General features: G+C 39.6%; 1 protein-coding gene across 3 annotated transcripts in view; it reads right to left on the bottom strand.

Annotated features, from left to right (window-relative positions):
* The window catches only part of Arhgap15 (Rho GTPase activating protein 15), a 603,756-nt gene extending 598,453 nt beyond the window's left edge, over positions 1-5,303 (bottom strand). For all 3 annotated transcript variants that reach the window (XM_028752207.1, XM_028752209.1, XM_028752208.1), the window contains exon 1: positions 5,199-5,303. In XM_028752207.1, coding sequence (XP_028608040.1) covers positions 5,199-5,209 — 11 coding nt within the window. In that variant the 5' untranslated portion in view covers positions 5,210-5,303. The remainder of the gene's footprint in view (positions 1-5,198) is intronic.
* Between the last annotated feature and the right edge of the window lie 16,595 nt (positions 5,304-21,898).

The raw sequence follows: 21,898 nt of genomic DNA, 5'->3' as shown, positions 1-21,898 counted from the left end.
TTCCTTTGAGCATTCACAGTGCAATCTCCCCCTCAATAGTCTTTAGAAAAATTTGTTGGATGCTATGCTATCCTTGGTTTGGTTTCTTACTTTCTTCAAGATCTCATGCCCAGGCTGGAGTGTCACTAGTTGTTCATTTATTTGTTTGCTTGTTTGTTTTAATTATGCAGTCCAGAACAAACTCCCTCCTTTACAGTGAAAACAGATATGATTTTTTAAAAACAAACACAACTTCAATCATAATAGCAGAGATAGCACACAAAACTAGATCAAGATACAATTTTGTTAGTTTATGAAATCTGAGAAGCAGGAGCATGCAGTCTGTCTGCTGAGGTCCCCCTCTGACTGCAGAAGCTGAGGCAGCCAGAGGCATTCTCTCTGCAGCTTCTCCTGTTGGTCTCATGAAGTGTGGATAGGAACACAAAAGTTACAAGGACATGACGAATGTCCTAAGTTGTCATTAAGTTCAGCCTGTCTGCAAATTCCAAGGAGTACAGCACTCAACAGCGAGAAAAATTGAAGAAGCAGACTAATGCTCGCACAAGGAAACCCACTATCTGCCACAGTGGAGTCTTCAGCAGGGACACTGCCACTCACAGCTGCTGTCATCTCTGAGTTGCTGTGCTTAGCAGGTGGATGCCAGGTGCATTTCCTGATGGTCCAGCCATCCCTCTGCCCTCCACTTGCATTACATCACTTTTCAGCAGCCCTGGACCCTTCATTCCTGCTTTGAGATTGTCTGCCCTTGTCTGTGTTTGCAAAGTATGATACATCCATTTCCTTCTCTTTAGAAACCCACCATAAACCTCCCTCACAATTTCCCTGAATTATCTGACAGGAAAAGTCAGATGGTGTAAATACTAGTAAATACTTGTCACGAATTCTTTCTAGTTTGTGGCCTGGCAAACAGCAATAGCAGCAAAGTTTTGAATGGGTTTATGAGTCCAGATTGAACATGCTCTGTACCGTTTTGTAGTAACTAATATGCTTAATTTGCATTGTAATAAGAAAACTTTTTGAGCACTGGCTTTTCTTGCAGAGGACTGGGGTTCTGTTCCTAGGATTCACAACTGTCTGTAACTCCAGTTTCCGGGGATCTGGCACCCGTTTTTGTCCTCTGCATCATGGCTGTCACATGATGTGCAGACATACACACAGGCAAAACTCTTATACACGTAAAATAGAAGCAAATAAATCTTTCAAAATATGATAGCTTTTGTTCTAGATTATAATAAACCTCACAATGTTCAAAGTGTGTTTGCATAAATGGCTGTTGAAAATATTTTCAATTCAGTTTCCTGCAAGCTCTTATTTTACTCAGACCTTTCTTTAATGTATTTCTGTCTAAGTATACCTTTGGAGAAGTTGGGAGCAATACTTTCAAATGCAACCATTTGTGATGCTGAAATGATATCCTGTGGTTTTTGAGAAGCATAATAACCCTTCTGGGAAAGTGCTTCATTTCCTAATTCAGCAGAATATTTCTGTCTGAGGAAGACCATGTGCTACAGGTGTAGACTCATTGGGTGAGATAGGACCTGAGTTTAAATTCCAGGGCTCTTGTATCTGATACTAGTGAATGAAGTCATATACAAACTTTAGGTTTAACTGTAGCGATGGGAAAGTATTCTTTTGCCATCAAGTTTGCAGAAAGGATAAAACAATAGCCTGAAGCTCTGCTGTTGAGTCAATGATAATTTCTGCAGACTATTTATAGAAGGTATGAAGACCTAATCCTGAGAGTTGCAGGGGAGATCCTGGATCCTGCTATTCCTGACCTTGTGTTCTCTGGAACTGTTGCGAGTCAAGCACTCTCACGATACATGGGCTAGCTTCGCATCATCAGCAACAAAAAGAATTGTGTCTGCTATCAGGTAAGATTCATAAAAATTATAAATTCATTTCCTACTTTTGTCATATAATATGTATTTCAGAATATAAAATTTTGATATCCAAACAGTTCATTTCAGAGCCTTAAAAACTTAAAATAACAAAACAAAACACATCTTTAATCAGGGCAAATGGTTTGGTAGGTAAAGTCCTTACTACCCAAGCATGAAGATCAGGATTTAGATCTCCAGCTTCCACATAAAAACTCAGAAACTGTGTCCTGGGTTTGTAATCTAAGTACTGGAAGGCAGAGATGGGAGGATGTCTGGAGTTCTCTAGACATCCAGTATAGCTTAGTAGGTGAGCTTCACGGTCACGGAGTCGTGTGACTGAGAAGAATTAAGGAGGACATGTGACTTCTGGCCTATACACAAACACAAACATGAGTGAGCAGGCAGACACATACACGTATGTGCACCTTCACAAGTACACTTGCATGTACACATACATCACACTCGTTCACTCACAAAAACCTACACCTACATCATGCCAAGCATGTTGTGTATGAAAACACCAACATTTTCTGAAGCTATATTGCAGACGATTTTCATTAGCTGTGTAAAGTATTCCTTGTGCAGGAACCGTTTATAGAGATGAGTATATCTCTGAGAGAGATCCTTGTTAGACACTTTCAGAAATTCTGTCTTTAAATATCATAGGTTGGACTAGGGGTAGCAAGACACTCTGTCCTGGACTATTTCCAACTGGTTATCACATGCCATTTTTTTAAAAAACAAGACTAGAAGTTATCAACATTAAAATGGTCATTTGGAGCCTGTTATCTGGGAGATCATATTAGAGCTATGCTTGGCAGAGAAGGCCTGGCAAGGACATCAAAACTATGTATCCTTTCTTTAAAGGACAAGGATGCTTGCCTTAGAGTCCCTATGTTCTGTATCATGGGATAAGTAAACTCTGGGATTCTAGATGAGACACTGTATGGAACACACAATGACAGAAGGACTAGAATTAGCAAAGGGAGGATACACAGGAAAAACTTTTTTCTTTCTGAATCTGACTGACCCCAAATAATAAGCATGGTGTTCTTTACCAGCTTTGCTCTGCAGTGAGTTTAAAAATAAAATTCTCTGTCTTGTTTCATTTCACTAAAGCTTACCTAGCTATTCAACGTATACACAGACAGAATGATCTGGAATTACTCATTTGTAATCAAGTCCCTTAAGATTTGGTCCAAACAGTCCAGAATCTATGCATCATTGTTTTGAAAAACAGATCTGAAGTCATCAGTTTGTGTATCTTCACTTGCTGCTTTGTCTACATCCCTCTCAAACTGTCTGAATTTGTCCTTCATTTCATTTCAACATCTGATATTAACAGTATCTGCAAAAACACTTATTACAAATAATTTGGTTTTCAATTATATTCAATATTTTAAACCTTAATAGTCTTTTTCTTACTTCAGATGTTTGCCTGAACATTCACTTTTTGCTACTGTGTGGTTTCTATCACCTCTATTCATGTGCTGTTCTTTTCATAACACAATGAATTCAGCAATAATGTATCAACAAAAATTATCTGAAGAATACAGCTCAGGATGTGAAGTCTTAGCAGCGCAATATTGAAGACAGATTTAAATACTGCTTTCCATGGAGAGGAAATACAACAAATTGAAATTCTAATCAGAATATCAAAGCAAATATATATTACCAAGATCTTCTGACATGCTAACAATAAAAAGTATTGGATACCACATCTCTAATCTTTATTTTTCTGTAATCATTTTAACAGTCAACAAGTAGCTAGCTTCGGTGTGGACAATTGAAGAGAGCTTAAAATGCATTGTGACATGAGTGTGTCAGCCTGCTGAGTAATTTCCTTTAAAACTGACCATGTCAAAAAAAATTATAAGTGTTTTTCAGTAGAGCACAATAAAAGAAAAAAGATTGTTGCCATTTATCAAGAAGGTAACCATTTTTAATAACCCCCTATATGTGCATTGTGGGGTATCACTTCCTTATCCACCAGCACGATAAAATAATATTAGGGACAAGGGGATCATATCTATACTTTTATTATTTTTTCAAAACTCTCCAGTTAGATTTGTTTAGGTATTTGTCTCAGATTAGCAACATGTCGATGATATCTGTACCCACATTAGAACGTACAGAGACATTGCCACAATGTCAGTAGCTAAGAAAAGCTCTTGCTGGTTTCCAATGAGCAAATACTTTTCATTTCAAAGACTTATTATTTCAAAATACTTCAAAATACAGTTACCTTAAACGACAAAAGGATGCCATCAAGTGAGGCCTCTTCCCAGAAACAGCCTCCAGTGAAATCAGGTGAAACTTTTGTTTTCAACATAAGTGTCTATTTATGAATTAGAAAATTGGCCTGATGTTATCCAACTCAACACATAAATGTTAGGGGAAATACTCAGTTGTGACGGAACTTATCTTTTTAGGTGATAAAACTTTCTTGCTCCTTAGTGGCTATTTTGCCAGGCTATGTTTGAGAGCCTTCTTATAGCTTTTTACATAATGCCCAAAAATGATTATTTTTCACACCAAAATTTAAGAATCCCTTTCCTATTGTTATTTATATTGCCCCTTTTCTCTCGTTATCTGAATTGTAGATAATGCGAGTTTTAAAGTAGCTATCAGTTAAGGGTGCATGGTCTCATGTATTTTACTAACAGTTACTTTTAAAAGGACTTTCAATCTAAAACTTTTCTTTTTTTTTTTTTTTTTTTATTGGATGTTTTATTTACATTTCATATGTTGTCCCCTTACCCCATCCCCCACCCACCCAGGAACCCCCAATCCCCTCACACCTCCTCCTTCTTCTTTGTGGATGTAACCTCTATCTACCCCCCCACTCCCACCTCCCCACCCTCAAAACTCCCACCCCCTGAGACTGAAGGAGCTGAAAGGATTTGTGGCCCCATGAGGAGAGCAACAATACCAACCAACCACAGCTCCCAGGGTCTAAACCACCAGCCTGGGAGCACTTATGGAGGGATCCAGGGCCTTAGCTGAATATATAAGAGTGGAGGGCCCTGCTGGGCACAGGTGGAAGATGAGATCCTTGACCTCATGAAAACTTTTCTATACTTAGCCTTTAACATGTAAGTCTAAAATCGTAAAGATGCTAGCATAATGTTTCCATAAAGGAACTATGAATTTGTCAGTTACAGTTATAAAAAAAACACACTTTTCTTCACTGAAGGAAACAAGCTGATGTTTGGCTCACAGGTAAGAGCAGTGCATTCTGTAGAAATGATTATACATTCATACCAGCAATACTTTCAAGTAGTTAACACACAGTACAAAGATAAGGTTACATACCTTTCCTCCATGGTGACTTGCTAGTAAAACTGCCATCAACTCCTTTTAGCGACTCTTTCAACAAAACGGAAAGGAGTAAGGTCACGTGTCCTAAAGGGAGGCCTGTGCTAGTTGCTGTTTAATTTCAGTACTTAAGAAAAAAAAAGGCGGGGGCAAAGGGTGAGCAGAGACTTTAAAAACAACCCACTTCCTGGGTACATGCAGTAAACCACATTATTCCCCTTAGAGTCTGCCTTGCAGTCAGTCCACAATATCATTATTTATCCATGGTACAGTCAGTTTTAAAGTGTCGTCGTATATTTATATGGGGTGCATCAAGTTTAATCTAAAGGAGAAAATGTGATTAAAATTTTAGCTACTGAGTTGGGTTGGGTCAGGGGAGGAACTAGCTGTCAAGAAGAGTGGAAACTTCCTCTTTCTCTATCTTCTAGTCAGGCCTTAAAAACAGTCTTTCCTGGGTTAGCTTATGCATGTTCATGCTATCAGAAAGCACTGCATATCTATTGGGAAACCAAAACCTCAGTTCTAACCCAGTGCTGGTGCTTGCCACACTTGTGGCTAGACATATAAGAGCTTACTTGGGTTAAATGCAGGTGCATCAGAACTTTAGAGCATACAGCTCAGAGCCAGCAGGTGCCCCAGGTGTGGGGGTAGCTGAGAGTACCTGCTATAGCACTGGACATAAATGAGGCTTCACCCTGGCACATTCTCTCTGAGTTTCCCAAGCTGTTCTGAAATGTTTTGATGAACATTTACACTAATTGCACAATTGGTCCAAGGACTGTCCTTTGGGCAAGTGCCTGTCCCTCTGATGGCAAGCTTCAGCTGATCTCAGGAACATCTGCTCAGAGTTATGGAGGTCAGAAAATGATTCCCTTGGTTGCCAGGCTTAGTAAGGTTTTAAGATTTGCAAGATATCACAAAAGGGGATCTGTGGAAGGTTATGTAGGTAAATTGGTGTCCTTATCCCTCTACTTGGAATCCTGTATGACACAGGAGGTAGCTACTTCAGGCTCAGTATCCCCGACTGTTAGGAGTCTCAGCTACAGTCACCTTCACAGACTGCCTGAAACGTCCCCAACTCCAGGTCTCTGACACATCCTAGAACCTCCTCCCCCAGACCAATTTCTCTTCACTCTCCTGACTCTCCCTACACTTGATCTTCCTACACACCATTCCCCTCCCCATCCCCTTTCCCAGTCATTTCCCTCCCTCTATCCACCAATGACTATTTTACTTCTCCTTCTAAGTGAGATTCAAGCATTCTTCCTTGGGCTATTTTTTGTTACTTACCTCCCTTGGGTGTGTTAGATTGTAGCATGAGTATCCTGTACCTTAAGGTTAATATCCAATTATAAATGAGTGTATACCATGCATGTCATTTTGGGTCTGGGTTACCTCACTCAGGATGTTTTCTAGTCCTATCCATTTGTCTACAGATTTCACTATGTTCTTACTTTTAACAGCTGAATAGTATTCCATTGTGTAAATGAACCACACTTTATCCATTCTTTAATTGAGGGACATCTGGATTGTTTCCAGTTTCTGGCTACTATGAATAAAGCTGCTATGAACATAGTGGAGCAAGTGTCTTTGTGGTATGATGGAGTATCTTTTGAGTATATTCCCAGTAGTGGTATAGCTGGGTCTTGTTCCTATTCCCAATTTTCTGAGAAATCATCAAATTGATTTCCAGAGTAGTTATACAAGTTTGCAATCCAACCAGCAACGGAGGAGTGTTCCTCTTGTTCCCACATCCTAGCCAGTATGTGCTATCTCTTGAGTTTTTGATCTTAGTTGTTCTAAGGTGGAATCTTAGAGCTATATTGGTTTGCATTTTTCTGATGACTAAGGATGTTGAACATTTCTTTAAATACTTATTGGCTATTAGAGATTCTTCTGTTGAGAATTCTCTGTTTATCTCTGTACCCCATTTTTTATAGGGTTATTTGGTTTGTTGATGTCTAACTTCCTGATTTTATTATATATTTTGGATATTAGTCCTTTGTTGGATATAGGGTTGGTGAAGATCTTTTCTCAGTCTGTAGGCTGCTGTTTTGTCCTATTGACAGTGTCCTTTACCTTATAGAAGCTTTTCAGTTTCATGAAGTTCCACTTATTGTTGATATTAGTGCCTGAGCTATTGGTGTTCTGCTCAGGAAGTCGTCTTCTGTACCAGTGAGTTCAAGGCTATTCCCCACTTTCTCCTCTAGTATACTTAATGCTTTTGGTTTTATGGTGAGGTCTTTGATCCATCTGGACTTGAGTTTTGTGTGGGGTGATAAATATGTATCTCTTTGAATTCTTCCATATGCAGACATTCAGTTAGATTAGCATCATTTAATGATTTGTTCTTTTTCCCATTGTATGCTTTTGACTATTTTGTCAAAAAAATCAGGTGTCTGTAGGTGTCTGGGTTTATTTCTGGGTCTTTTAATTGATCCCACTGTCTGGCCATTTTTTTTCTATATCAATACCATCAAGTTTTGTTTATTATTTCTCTGTAGGAGCAGAGACTGAGGGAATGGCCAACCAATAACTGGCCAAACTTGGGACTCATCACATGGGCAAGAGCCAATTCCTGACACATTTAATGATACTTTGTTATGCTTGCAGACAGAAGCCTATCATAACTGTCCTCTTAGAGGATCCACCCAGCAGATGACCAAAACATATACAGAGACCCACAGCCAAACTTTTGATGGAGCTCAGAAGTTTTGTGGAAGAGTTGAAGGAAGGATTGAGGAACCTGGAGGGGATTAGGACTCCATTAGAAGACCAACAGAGCCAAGTAACTTGGAATCGTGGGGGTTCCCAGAGACTGAACAACCAACTAAAGAGAATACACGGGTTGTATCTAGGCCCCCTGTGCATATCAGCAGATGTATAGCTTGGTCTTCATGTGGGCCCCCAACAACTACAGTAGGTAGGCTGAATCTGTTGCCTACCTGTGGATCCTGTTCTGGACTGCCTTCTCTGGCCTCAATAGGAGAGAATGTGTCTAGTCCTACAGTGACATTGAGTGTGTGGTGGGTTGGTACCAAAGGGAGCCCTCCATTTTTCTCAGGAGAGAAGGAGAAGATGGGTGTAGGGAGAGGCTGAATGAGGTTGTAGACAAGAAGGAGAGGGGACTGTGATTGGGATATAAAGTGGATAAATAAATTAATTAATGGGAAAAAATAAATAGAATTGTTTCCTTTCAAATGTGTGAGAAAGTAAATCAGAGTCTCTCCTCATCAGATTAATTGAATCAGAGATCTATGGAGTACAGAGTTATTGACGGCTTTACAATGCCATTCAATTCACTGTCCAATGTCCTTCCTGAATGGATCTCCTTAGGTATATGATCCTTGGGGACTTTGCTGAGTGTTCACTCTTGGTTTTCGGGGTTGGTGTGTAAGAAGAATGATGATAGACTCAGGAAAGCTGAATCCAGGAACCGATTTTGATCCTGCTCCTTAACCTTGGCCAAGCCATTTACTTTCCTGAAAACTAGTTATCCACATAATGTATCACAGAGATATAAAAATTCTGCTTTAGGGAGCATAATAAGTAGATTTAACTAATCTGCATATCTTGAAGAACTGTAGATTTGTTAGTTACTGGTCGATTGCTATGAAGCGACATCGTAACCAAAGCAATTCTTATAAAAGAAAGAATCTAATTAAGGGTTTGCTTAAAGTTTCGGAGTGTCAGTCCATTATCAACATGGAAGGGAGCAGACAGTCATGGCACAGGAGCAGTAGCTGAGAGGTTTATATTCTCAAGCACAGTGACCAGCAGGAGCAGCAGCAGCAGCAATAGAGAGGGAGAAGGAGGAGAGGGAGAGGGAGAGGGAGAGGGAGAGGGAGAGGGAGAGGGAGAGGGAGAGGGAGAGGGAGAGGCAGACTGGGCCTACTTCCAGCATTTAAACTCTGCCTACTTTGAGCAATACACCCCATCCTAATCCTTCTCAAACAGTTTTATCAACTGGAGATCAAAATATTCAAATATCTGAGCCTATGGATTCATGAAGCATCCCAAAAATTCAAGACAACTAGTTTTAAGCCTTGGAAATTTTTCTGGCTGGACTTAGAAGTCAAGGATGACCAGCATAAATTGGGTGTCTCTTTAAGAACAAGTATCAATATAATGCATTCAATGTAGTCATAGGTGCATTCTCCATTCACAGGGCTTTGTCTTCTTTTGTTCTCTGAGGAGTGATGAAGGCTCATCATGATTAAGGCTCTAGATCCTGTGCACTCATCGGTAGACAGATTCATTCATTTACAGAGGGAGAAATTAATGAGTTTGCAATGAGCCTCCTATTAGGCCACATGGTTTATGCCTCTTGTGCCCTTGGCATCAATCTTCACAACAGCTTCAGGAGTCAGACACTATTATAATACTGTTTTTACGCTTAAGGAAAATGGGATTTTCAGTATAGAGGAGCCAGAAGTCAAACTCTGAGGCTTTCCTTGGGGTCCTTATTCTAACTGAACAGTCCATCTTGGCACAACTCATTCCACAGAATAGCTCTGAGTGAGTGATAATGAATGCTGAAGTCCCACTTCTGGTATTTTGTTTACACTCTCTAGTGACAGGGGTGGTAGACTTTAAAGTTAGGAGTCATTTTTAGGAGGCATATTGAAGTCAATCTCTCAGACTGTCCTCTAAAATGTAAATGAATATCAAATAAATAAAATGAAGCTCAGTACAAGCAGAACTACACTGTGTTGACAGATGCTAACAGTGGCTGGGCATCCACCTGCCCAGTTCAGTCTACAAATAGACTCAACACCATCCTAATGATAATTGTAATGGGAACTTTTGAAGGAAGACACTAGCAACTATCAGAATTTCTATAGAAATATATATATTACTTGAGTTCATTTTGGAATTAAAGTAATAAGTCAGCTGACTTGCTTTGCTAAATATTAACATGCTACAAAATCAGAGCATTAAAAAGAAATATTGAAATATTAAAACTGGACATAGTGCTTTAGGCCCACAATCTCAGCACTTAGAAATTAGAGGCAAAGAAAACTGAGAGTTAAAGTCTAGCCTTAGCTACATACTGAGTTTGAGGCCAGCCTGAGTTGCATGAGACCCTCTTAAAAGAACAATCAATCAATCATTTAGTTTCTAAATCAATATTATTAACATAGTATAGCAATATATGCAATAATTAGTATAAAAACTAATTACATGAAAAATAATAGGTCACTAATCATATATAAAAGGACAGGTATAAATGGATCTGACCCTACCTTGAACTACATTGCTATGATAGACCCACTGGTACTTGAAGAAAAATGCTCATTCTCATACAGTGAAGTAAATAAACCTAGTTTACTTCCTTAAAGGTTGACTTTCCATTTATACACACACACACTCACACACTAATTATCCATTTCTATTACAAGTACAGCATGAACATAGATTATAGAAAAACAAAAGCCTGGTAGAAAATTATATATTAGAAAACCCTCTAGACAGGTTAATTTGGATAAAAACCAATGGATTCAGATGAGATATTCATGAAGATTGATGGTCTAGTATCCAACTCATTCATGAAGAGAAGTATGATGTCTACAGTAACCACAGCAAAGCAAGTTGTCACAGCTTCCACTGAATTTAAAGGTCTGAATGTGAATGTGTAGAAGACGAAGTGTGCCCATTTTGCTGGTGAGCCTACCAATAGGCCATTGTAATAAGTGATCCAACAAAATTAACACAATAAAATACAGTTTTCTTCAGTGCCCTGACTCTGGTTTTCCATAAGGCTCCCAAAAATTCCTCCTATGGAGTACTTTCACTCCTTCATCACAAGTTAACTGATCTTGATCTTGGCTTTTATGTCTCGGGTAGTACTTACCTGTGCTTCCTGTGCTTTATCTGTGTTTTCAGGGAAAAACAAGTCTTTGGGTCCTTGTGAGTTGAACACTCATGAACACAGGGAAGGGAAGATGAGTGGAGCTGAGCAGCACTGAGAGCATATGAGACAGATGTGGAGACAGAGGAGGAGACATCCTCCTCTGGAGGATGGTGCTTACTGACATTCACCACCACCTACATGCAGTATAGACTTAGAATTTAGCCTCTGAATTTACTGGTGCTAAGATGTAAAAGATTATGTCTTTCCAAATTTCTGATATTCAAAATGTAACCCCTAGGAGTGATGTTTGGGGTTACAGTTTGGGTAAGTGTTTCTATTAAAGGAAACGTCTGAGTATAGCTCACTTCTTCTACCATGTGAGGTCATAACCAGAAGGCAGCATCTGTGGGGAATGTTCCTCACCAGATTCTGATCTTGGTCTTCCCAGCTTGTTTTCTTTAAGCAGCTGAATTTATGCCTAAACAGATAAGGAGAGTGGTTGGTATATTATATTCTAGTTTATAAAGAAATAAATCACTGGGGTATGTTTTGGATATTAAGCATTAATAGAGACAGCAGGAAAGGGTTGATGGTGAAGAATCATATTACCTGAATGAGAGATATCAAAGTCCTTAATGAAGCAAGGAAAGCAGCTTCCTTGGTGGGTGGGACTGAGTTGTTCCTGGCTGGGGGAGATAATCTGTCTGTCATTACTAAAAACTGCCTGGAGTTCTATGAGACCCAGGCCATTATTAAAGGGTGGACTACACTATCACAATTACCCACAGCAGAGATGACTGGGGCATGGACCAAATTGGAGCATCAACAGAGGACAACAGTTTAATTATGGAAGGTGCTGGAAAACAGACTGACCTGTATTTTTGTCTTAAGCGGCAAAGGATACATCAAATGTAGGTGAGACAGAAATGGTCTCAGAGGATCTAGGTGGGTACACTGAAGCACTGAGGCTTCACATAGTGCGATTGACCTCTGAGACACTGCCTATCCTCACAGTGCACTTAACCAGAGTGCCGCTGGACATGAAGGTGAGAGACTAGGGAAAAAGCTGGGCTAATGGTGTCTCTTCAGAAGTCAGCAACATTTAACACTAAACTGTGTGAGTGGATATGAAAGCTTAGAGTGGTACACAGAAAATAGAAAGGGTCAAGATAGGTCCCGGTGCTCAATGTAAAGACTGTAAAAGGAAAAACAAAAACAAACAACAACAACAACAAAACCCAAACAAAGAAAAAAAGAGAGACAAATTTTACTTTAAGGAAGAGAAGGAGTAGTTCAGATTGTCTTTAGATACAGAATGGTGGAGGTCACTGTGACCTTCTTAAAAATAGGTCTTCTTGGATAAGGAGGAAAGAAATTTCATTATACAAAGATGCTGAGGTGGGTCAGAGGGTAAGGGAACTTACTGCCAGTTTTGATGAACTATGTTAAATCCTTGGGATCCACATGGTGAAAGGAGAGAATCAAGTCCTGGAAGATATCCTCTGACCACGAAATATATATCTTAGTGCAAGCAAACACAGGCACATGTATGTGCGCGTACACACACATACACACAGACACACACAAAGACATATAAAATACATATACAACTGCCTATGAATACTTGGAAGAAAGACTTACTTTAATAGATAAAAAACAAGAGCTATGACCACGTTTTAAGGATCTTTTATTTGTCAGAAAATGTTAGAAGTGAGAGGACGATATAATACCCAAGAAAGAAAATGAGTCCACAGGGACTCATTTTATGTTTTATTTTTGTTTGTTTTGTTTTGTTTGTTTGTTTGTTTGTAGACTGGGAAAAGAACACATGAATCCAGAAAATGAGGATTGATAAGAACAAGAAAATGATGATACTTGGAAAGGAAAACAGAGGGAATTGTGGGAAATGTCCTCAAACAGGGGAGAGGTGCCTGCTTGGAAGTAGGTGTTAGGACAAGCCTTGGCCTTGGCTGGGAGTATTCGAAGTCTCAGAAGCAGAGATCCAGGATGAGTTCAGGGCAAGATGAGGAACACAGAGATTTTCCCTGTCTAGAACTTCCACTAGAAGTTCTCTTCTGATTGTCATCAGCATAGGAAAATGGGTAGGAGAACTACCATTCCAGAAAATGAGAAAAAGATTTATAGGTTTTCAGGAAGAGGGGGCAGGAAAACAGTGCAGCAAGGTGAGATTCTGTACTGTCAGAAGCACCAAGGTCAAGCTGTGTCCTGGAGCTTGGACACAGGGTCTTGCAGAGATGTCCTTAACGGCCTAGGGAGCTTCTCAGAGAACGACAGTGATACTTGGGAAGTCTGTGTGGTTTTAAGTTCTGATGTTTGAGGAAAATGTGTGTAAATGTGTGTAAAAATTTTAATTTCTCATACAAGAATAGATAGTAAACATCAGAATCAGATATTGATAGGAGGAAAAATGAAACAATTCTCACAAAAAAGGGGGGTTATATTCTTATGGGGGAAAGAAATCAGATGCACCCAGTCTTTCATTCATTCAACAAACACAAAGCACTTGCTTTGATTTAGACATATCACCAAGATCCAGGGATACAAGTTTTTAGATGTCACTACTGTTGTAGGTGAGGTAAACGTATGAATTGTTAATATATCCAGGAGTAGAACAATTAAGTAAAACAAAGGCTGCAGAGAGCAAGTGTACATGGCTCATTGAAGAGAGATAATGAATTTGATATGGACTCCTTAAGGTGGAAGAGAAGAGAACTTTTGGTTTTCAAGTCTGAAGTCAAAGTTATGTTAATTTTTATGACACAGTGAAGAGAAGACTGTTGTCCATACAATACAAAACAGGCAACTTGCTGGAGCAGTGACTCTGAGGAGAGGAAGCATTGTTGTCAGCTTCACGTTTAGACATCCATAATTAATGGTAATTCGAGAAAAGGGGAACAGATGAAGGCAGGGAAGTGTGACATTTCTGATAAGATAACACATGACACAGGGCCTGGAAACTACTCTGATATATAACCAGATTGCTGAGATCCAGAGAACGGAAAAGCAGAGGCAAAGTTGAACTTGCTTAGGAATCTGAGTTATAACTAAAGAGTCTGTGTGTCTTAAAGCAAAGGTGTCACACAGCATTTGGGGTGTCAAGGTGAGACCGAGGGTTTTATGGGTATTCTACGATCCGTTACTAAGCTGGGCAGCAGGAATGTAAAGATAACAGCATGCAACTCCGTCATTTTTCATCCCCTCACCTCAGTCAAAGCAAGGCAACTGCACCTTGATATATTGTATTCATCTTGCATGTTTGAGTTTTATATCAAGAAAAACTGTATTCCTGTAATTTATTTAAATGTTTACAAAGTAAATTCTCCAGAGGCAACACTGGGCTTAGAATGACCTCTTGTGGGCCTCAGGGCTGTGGTAGATGCACAGCAGTCAGGTCTCAAAAACCGTGGGTCTGCCTTCTGGGCCCCTGGCTCCATTTTGAAAATTCTAAATATTTCACTCTCGGTTGAGAGAAACAGAATCGACAAGAGGTGTATTTATTCTGTAGGTCAGTGGCAACGCAGGCTGTGGTGAAAACTTCCTGTTGCACACCGCCTCCTGAGATGATGCGCTTTGCCTGCAAAGGCAAAGCTATTAGTGAACAAATTAATGCCAAGCACAAAGTCAAGCCGCCTCTCAGAGTGCCAGGGTCCATGGAAATCACCAGTTAACTAAGCCAAGTTGAAAGGAACGAAATCCCCAGGCCAGAGAGTTTCAAATCAGTGAGGGAAGGAGGAGAGGGTTCCAAGGCTCCCTGAAGCTACGAGAAGCCATTGCTGCCTGGAATCCAGACCCGTAGAGTGTCTACAACTGCAACAAAAGCGGAACTTAAAATAGACAAAAACAGGAAAGCTTCTGATCTTGAGGCAGAGCAAAAGTTGAAGAGAAACTGAAAATGAGTTCATGCTGAGGCGCTAAAATTACAGTCACTGGTCTCATATTTGAAACCCAAAGGTAGGACTCAACGTTAAACAGCTTTCAAGGCAGGGAAAACTTCTCTGCCCTTTTCGAGAAGCAAATGAGAAGTTTCTGGGCAGCAAACACTTTACTCGAACGAAAGAGCTCAGCAGTCTGCCCGAACACCAGCATTAACAGGTGTCAACCCAATGTAAAAATGCCCTCTTATCAAGAAACCCGTCAACCTTTCCCAAAGTCTGTAATAAAAAACAAACAAACAAAACAACAACAAAAAACAAAGAAAAGAACAAAACAAACAAACAAACCAACCAAACAAAAACCACAAGGAATAGATCCTTAAATTAGATATCAAAGAAAACCTAGGTTTTGGTAGGCAGCTAAAACGGACTGACTGTTGCTTTGGGGTCCTCTGGGGGCTCTGACCAACAGCTCTGACACAGAATCTTTCCCTTAGTGCTGGGGACTGTTTCTCCTCACTGTTTTCAAAATAGTTACGTTTCCAAGTAGTTTCCTCCTTCAGCCTTTGTTTTGGTTAGCCATCCTCCTTTGCTCTTCCCCAGCCCCCGCCCCCTCAGTGCTTACTGGCACCTGTCTCCAGTACACCGCCTCACCCCCGCCCTCACTCCACCCCCACCCGCACCCCACCCCCATCCTTTATCTACTTTCCTCTCATCTAGATTCCACTTTTTTTCTGTCTCTTAAAACAGAAAAAACTGTAAAGCATTTGCATTCTCTATTCTTCAGCTGATAGTCACCTACCCTTTGTCCATTCCCTAGCTATGGTGGCTACAGCAGCCAAGAGTGTGGATCTGCAAACAGCAGTATACTAAGGTGGCACATTCTTTATGTGTGTGTCCAACAGTGCTATGGCTGGGGCAGATGGTAGCTATGGTTTTAGTTCTTTGAGAAACCTACGGATAGGTTTCCAAAGTGGATGCACTAGTTTAAACTCTGATCAAATGTAAATGTTTCTGCTATCCACATCCTTACAGTCCTTTGAGTTCCTAATGTTGACCATGCAAGTGGGAGTGCAGTAGCCTCTTAACGTTCCTCAGATCCGCATTTCCCTCATGACTGAGAATGTTGAACTCTTTGTTAAGTGTCAGTTAGCCATTTGTATTTTTCATTTTGACAGCTCTGCTTAGTTCCACAGCCCATTTTTAATCCACATTTAAATCAAAATTCTCTGAGAATTTTGATTTGTATTCATACTGACTCCTCTGGCTAACGCCGCCACTTTTGACTCACTTTGTCTTCTCTCTTTCTTTGTATCAATCAAATCCAGGTTTTGCTGTACATAACTTCACAGGTCTGGAATCATCCACTGTTGGTTGCATGATCAACTTAACATGGGCCACACACCCCAAAGACATTAACTGTGAGTCCTTCAACTTTTTTGCTTACTTCAGACAGAGTTTTGATGGACTCTGTGAGTTTTTCCTTCACTAGATTATATAATCTGAAAAAAACTCACTTAACTATTTTCTTATCTGAGTGCCCTATCTTCCTTCCTTTCTCCCTTCTTTCCTCCCTCCCTCCCTTCCTCCCTCCCTCATTCATTCATTCATTCATTCATTCATTCATTCATTCATTCATTCATTCTCTTGCCAATTGCTCTAGCTAGGATTTTCAATAACACAGTGAACAGAAGTAGCAGAGATGTAGGAGGAAATTCCCTAATTGTTTCATTGGGTAAATAAAGATAGCAGACGCTAATCTCAGGCCAAGATACAGAGGCAGGTTTTCCAGGTCCCAGGAGGGAGAGGAGATGATATAGAAAATAGTCTTCTTAGCCAGAGTGTGGAGTGGAGAAGAGGAACACTATGTAGGCCTGGGGATTATTAGGCCTGGTGGTGGTCTCTTCCACCAGAAGAATTCCAACATAGAATAGCTAATGAGTTTAGGAATATAGATTTCTTGTCATTAAGATTGTCTGGTGTTTTCCATTCACGATGATTCAGGTGGGCAAGAGAGAGGCCAATCATTGGCAGTTGGTTGGCAGAGCAAAAGCTGGGGCAGTTGACTGATGAAACTCAAGAGGTAGCTCCAGGTGTTCTCAAGAGCCGAGATTTCAGGAAAGCATTAGCTAGCCTTGAGAGCTGAATGAGGCCATGTGGTCTTAGAGGCTGGTGGAGCCAGCCAGGGGAGGCTGAGAGACCACCACCATGGGTGAAGCTCTTGAAAACGAGCTAGCATGGATTATAAAATTATACATAACACAGAGAGAACTCTCCTTGGTTGAATATGATGCCAGCAATGATGCACATGGTCTTCCTATTGTTGAGAGACATTCCATCTACATGTACCTGGCTGATAGCTTTTTTTTCTTCATCAAAATGCCTATCATTTATTACATGTTTTTAAAAGTCAATATAAATCAATATCAGGTAGTTCTTGAACATATACTAAGACATTTCTACCCGAGAACAGCATAACATAGTGGGCAATATCATGATGTCCTGCACTTTGCTTTTTAAAACAATATGTAAGGAAAGCCTTTTTGCATTAAAGTTTATACTCTAAGCTTTAACTGTCTGTGTGAAACTCTCTTTCACACATGGGTTCTTTAAGTTTTATAAGTAAAGTTTGAATTATTATTTCAACATTTCAGGTTATAATTTCTAGCTAGTGTATTTAACACAGAAACACAACAGAAGCATATCTGGTATGTTAGCTTCAAATGTAATCTAAAGATCTCTGTGAAAGAACAAAATAATGAAGCTAAAGAGACTTGATTTTCTCTTCTAGGATTCATCAAGGGCCTGTCCTGACTGGTGGAACACAGAAGTTCCTCCCATGCTAGATACAACCCATCTACACAGCCAAATCAGGCACACTCTTACAACAATGGGCTGGGTGCTCCCTGTATCAATTCCTAATTAAGAAAAGTCCCTGTAGGCTTGCCTGCCTACAACCCAAACTTATGGAGGTATTTTTGCAACTAGAGTTCCCTCCTCTCAAATGATTCTAGTTTGTGTGAAGTTGACATAAAACTAAATAGCACAAACACTAAAATTAAAACAAACAGAAAGGAGATATACAGAGAATCTAAGACATCATGAAAAGACAAACATCTGAATAATAGACAGAGATAGGGAGAAGAAGGGCATAGACCAGATCTTCAACAAGATCCTAGAAGATAACTTCCTCAAACCAAAGAAAGATACACCAATACAGATGAAAGAAACACAGAGAATGCCAAATTGGAGGCCAGAAAAGAGAATACCCATGGTACATCACAGTTAAAACTATAAGTATACAGAAAAAAAAATGTATCATGAAAGCTGTAAGAGAAACAGTCATATACAAAGAAAAAACAATCAGAATTACAGTTGATTTCTCAGTGAAATCTTCACAAGTCATAGGATCCTGGGGCAATGCATTCTAAGTCCTAAAATACCACAAGGGCAAGCATAGACTAAGAACACATAGGAAAACTACCTACCATAAAATAAAGAGAAAGAAAAGTGTTTCACAGTATGAACAACCTAAAAAATTATAACCAACTGACCAAACTTAAAGAGAAGACAAGAAGCAATATTTGAGGCTGAAGAAAAGAATGAGTATGACAGATTGTAGATAGAAATACAAAGACACAATCATTAAAACACAGTATTACTTGGAATACAACATGAATTAAAAAAACACATAAAGACCAAAAATAACACACACATTTCAATAATAACTTTAGATACCAAAAGTCTCAATTCTCCAATCAAAAGACACAGACAGACTAAACAAAATCTATCATCTATCTATCTATCTATCTATCTATCTATCTATCCATCCATCCATCCATCCATCCATCCATCCATCCATCATCTATTGTCTACAAGAAATATAACTTAGTGAGCTTTAGACATAGGCATCACCACAGGGTCAAATAGGGAAAAGTGCACAAAAAAGATCAAGAGGCAGACAAGAATTGCTATCCTAATATGTGACAGATTTCAAACTAAAACTAATGAGAAGAAATAAACAGCGGTACTTCTACACAAGGGACAAGATAACCAAGAACATACTACTGTTCTAAATATATACACACAAAATTCCTATGTTTTCAATTTTGTAAAAAATTACTACTGGATTTAAAGAATTAATCTAACATCTACTCATTAATTGTATGTTATTTCAACATCCAACTTTCTCCAGTAAACCGGCCACCAGTATTAAAAAAGAACAAAAACAAAAACCAAAACCACCAAACACCAAAGCAAAACAAAAAACAAACAAAAAAGAGAAACACTAGAATTAACTGACTAATCAATGGACATTGAAATGTGGTCCATGTACACTATGGGATATTATTCAGCTGTAAGAAAATCTTGAACTTTTCAGGTACATGAGTGGAACTTGATAAGATCATACTGAGTAACCCAAAGCCAGAAATACAAATATTACAATTTCTTTCTCTTTTAAGGCAACTAGCTCTGAATCATTAGGTGTGAGTACATATCCTGGAGAGACTGCAGAAATAAGTAAAGTGGAGAAAGACCATTAGCAGGGTAGGAGGTTGGGTTGGCAATAAAAATGGAAATATTAGAATACAAGTGATGTGGCCGAGAAAATGAGGGAAACGTGGTAGGTGCCCAAATTAGGGAGGGCTAGAGAGAGAGCTACCGAATATCTAGAAAGGAGGGTAAAATAACAGTAAGGATTACCAAAATGTCATAAGAAATCATACTATTTACTACCTCAAAAAAAACCCTACAGTACACTAAGTCTGTATATAAATGCACATATATAATTTAAATGAAATTCTCTCATCTGAACTGATTATGCTCCCTTCAAGAGCAAAGAGCCATCTAACAAAACCCAACATCAGGAGTGAATAGACCTCCTTAGAGTTATTGGTTCAGGTTTCCAAGAGAATCCAAAAAACATTACAGGTTATTGTTATTGCCTTTGGATGTACCCTATCAGAAGTGGAAGGTACATTTTTACTGCTGAAAATACCACACACTTCATAAACAGGCTCCAGAATGCCCTGAGCTAGAACTGACTGGTATATCTCATCCCGGAAGGACTAGCTTTCATTGTCTCAAAAGGTGCCAGGAAAGTTTCTGAAGGAGATCTGATGATTTGATTATGAATGACCCACATAATCAGATATATTTGAATGTGTAGTCATCAGAGGGCGTCACTACTGAAAATGATTAGGAGGTATATCCTTGTGAGAGGAAGTATGTCATTGAGGGTGGGCTTTGATGTTTTAGAAGCCCAAGTCAGGACTCTTGTCTGACTTGTCTCTCTGCCCTTCCTGTTGCTTGGAAATCCAGATGTAGAACTCTCAGCCACTCTCAACTCTTTCCAGCACTGTCTGCCTGCATACTGCCTTGCTTCCCATAATAATGATAATAGATTAAACTTCTGAAAATGTAAGCAAGCCCCAAGAAAATGCTTCTCTTTTACAGGAGCTGCCATAATCAGGGAATCTCTTTACAGCACTAGAGCACTAACTAAGGTTGCAGGGAAGTAGCCACAGTCCTACCCAACTATGATATCTATGAACCAGAACAATAATCAGTATGGCTGATTACCTGATTATCATGGTAATAGCCCTAAGAGTACAAGTACATCTTAGACATCATCAACAGCTCTCTAATTGGAATGTAAGACATGCTCAACAAGAGGGAAATCATTTTTGGTACTAGAAACCTTGCCAGCTACCAGGAGCTAGTGGAGTCATGGATTTTGGAGGAGAAGCTATGACTGCCATTTTACTAAATTCTCATAATTCCTATCTACTACATTCTAAATATTTGTCTTTATATCCCCAAAAAGTATAGTCCTCAGATCTCATCAAGAAAACTTCTCTGTGAAACAGACCCAGAACATTACAAAAAACCATAGCCAACCAAAATGCAGAGATATGGAGCTTAGCCTCAAGAAATACATCTACAAAATGATCCTGACTCTAAGGCTCAGGGAACAGTTTGGAACAGAGGAAGGGGAAATTAAAAATAACCAGGGCAACAAGGAGTTTTCTGTGAGACTATGTCTCTAAAGTGGATTCAGGAAAGCCCAGGAGACCTTAAGCCTTATGGTAGTTTGAATATGCTTGTCCCAGGGAATGGCACTATTAGAAGTTGTAGCCTTATTGGAATTGGTGTGGCCTTGTTGGAAGAAGCGTGTCACTCTGGGGTGAGCAATGAGACCTTTCTCCTAACCACATGGGAGCCAGTCTTCTCCTAGCAGCCTTCAGATGAAGATGTAGAACTCGCTGCTCCTCCTGTGCCATTCCTGGCTGGATGCTGCCATACTCCCACCTTGATGATAATGGACTGAACCTCCCAACCTATAAGCCAGCCTCAATTAAATATCCTTATAAGCATTGCCTTGGTCACAGTGTCTGTTCGCAGCAGTAAAACTCTAACTAAGACAACCATACATAGTGAACTACAGGAAACTAAGCAATGGTGAAGGGAAGAAAAATAAAAGTCTTCCCAGAAGAACACACCAATCATTTATGCAATGTGAAATGATCAGTCATGAAAGCGTATGCACAAGTCACATGATAGGATTTGAGCAGTCTGTACTCATGTACTGGGAATATTATGTATATATGTATGAATATACTATGTATGCATTTAGGAATAAATATGTAACAACAATTAATTAAGAATAGAGACCATGAAATTGAAAGAGAGAAGGGATGAGGATTATAGGAAAGTTTGGAAGGAGGCAAGAAAAACAAGAAATTACATTTCAATCTCAAAAAATAAAACAAACATTCTCCCCATTAGTGTGTTTATTCATTCTCTTTACATCCTGATCACAGCACCCCTCTCCTCCCAGTCCTCCTCACACAGCCCATTCCCCACTCCCATCCTCCTCTGAGAAGAGACAGCCTCCACACTCTGTACCAATGACCCTGGTTAATTACAGGAGTAGGCACATCTTTTCC

Source organism: Grammomys surdaster, unplaced genomic scaffold (assembly GCF_004785775.1).
Source record: "Grammomys surdaster isolate TR1022 unplaced genomic scaffold, NIH_TR_1.0 125888, whole genome shotgun sequence".
Lineage (NCBI taxonomy): Eukaryota > Metazoa > Chordata > Mammalia > Rodentia > Muridae > Grammomys > Grammomys surdaster.
This window is presented reverse-complemented; position numbering and strand designations above follow the sequence as displayed.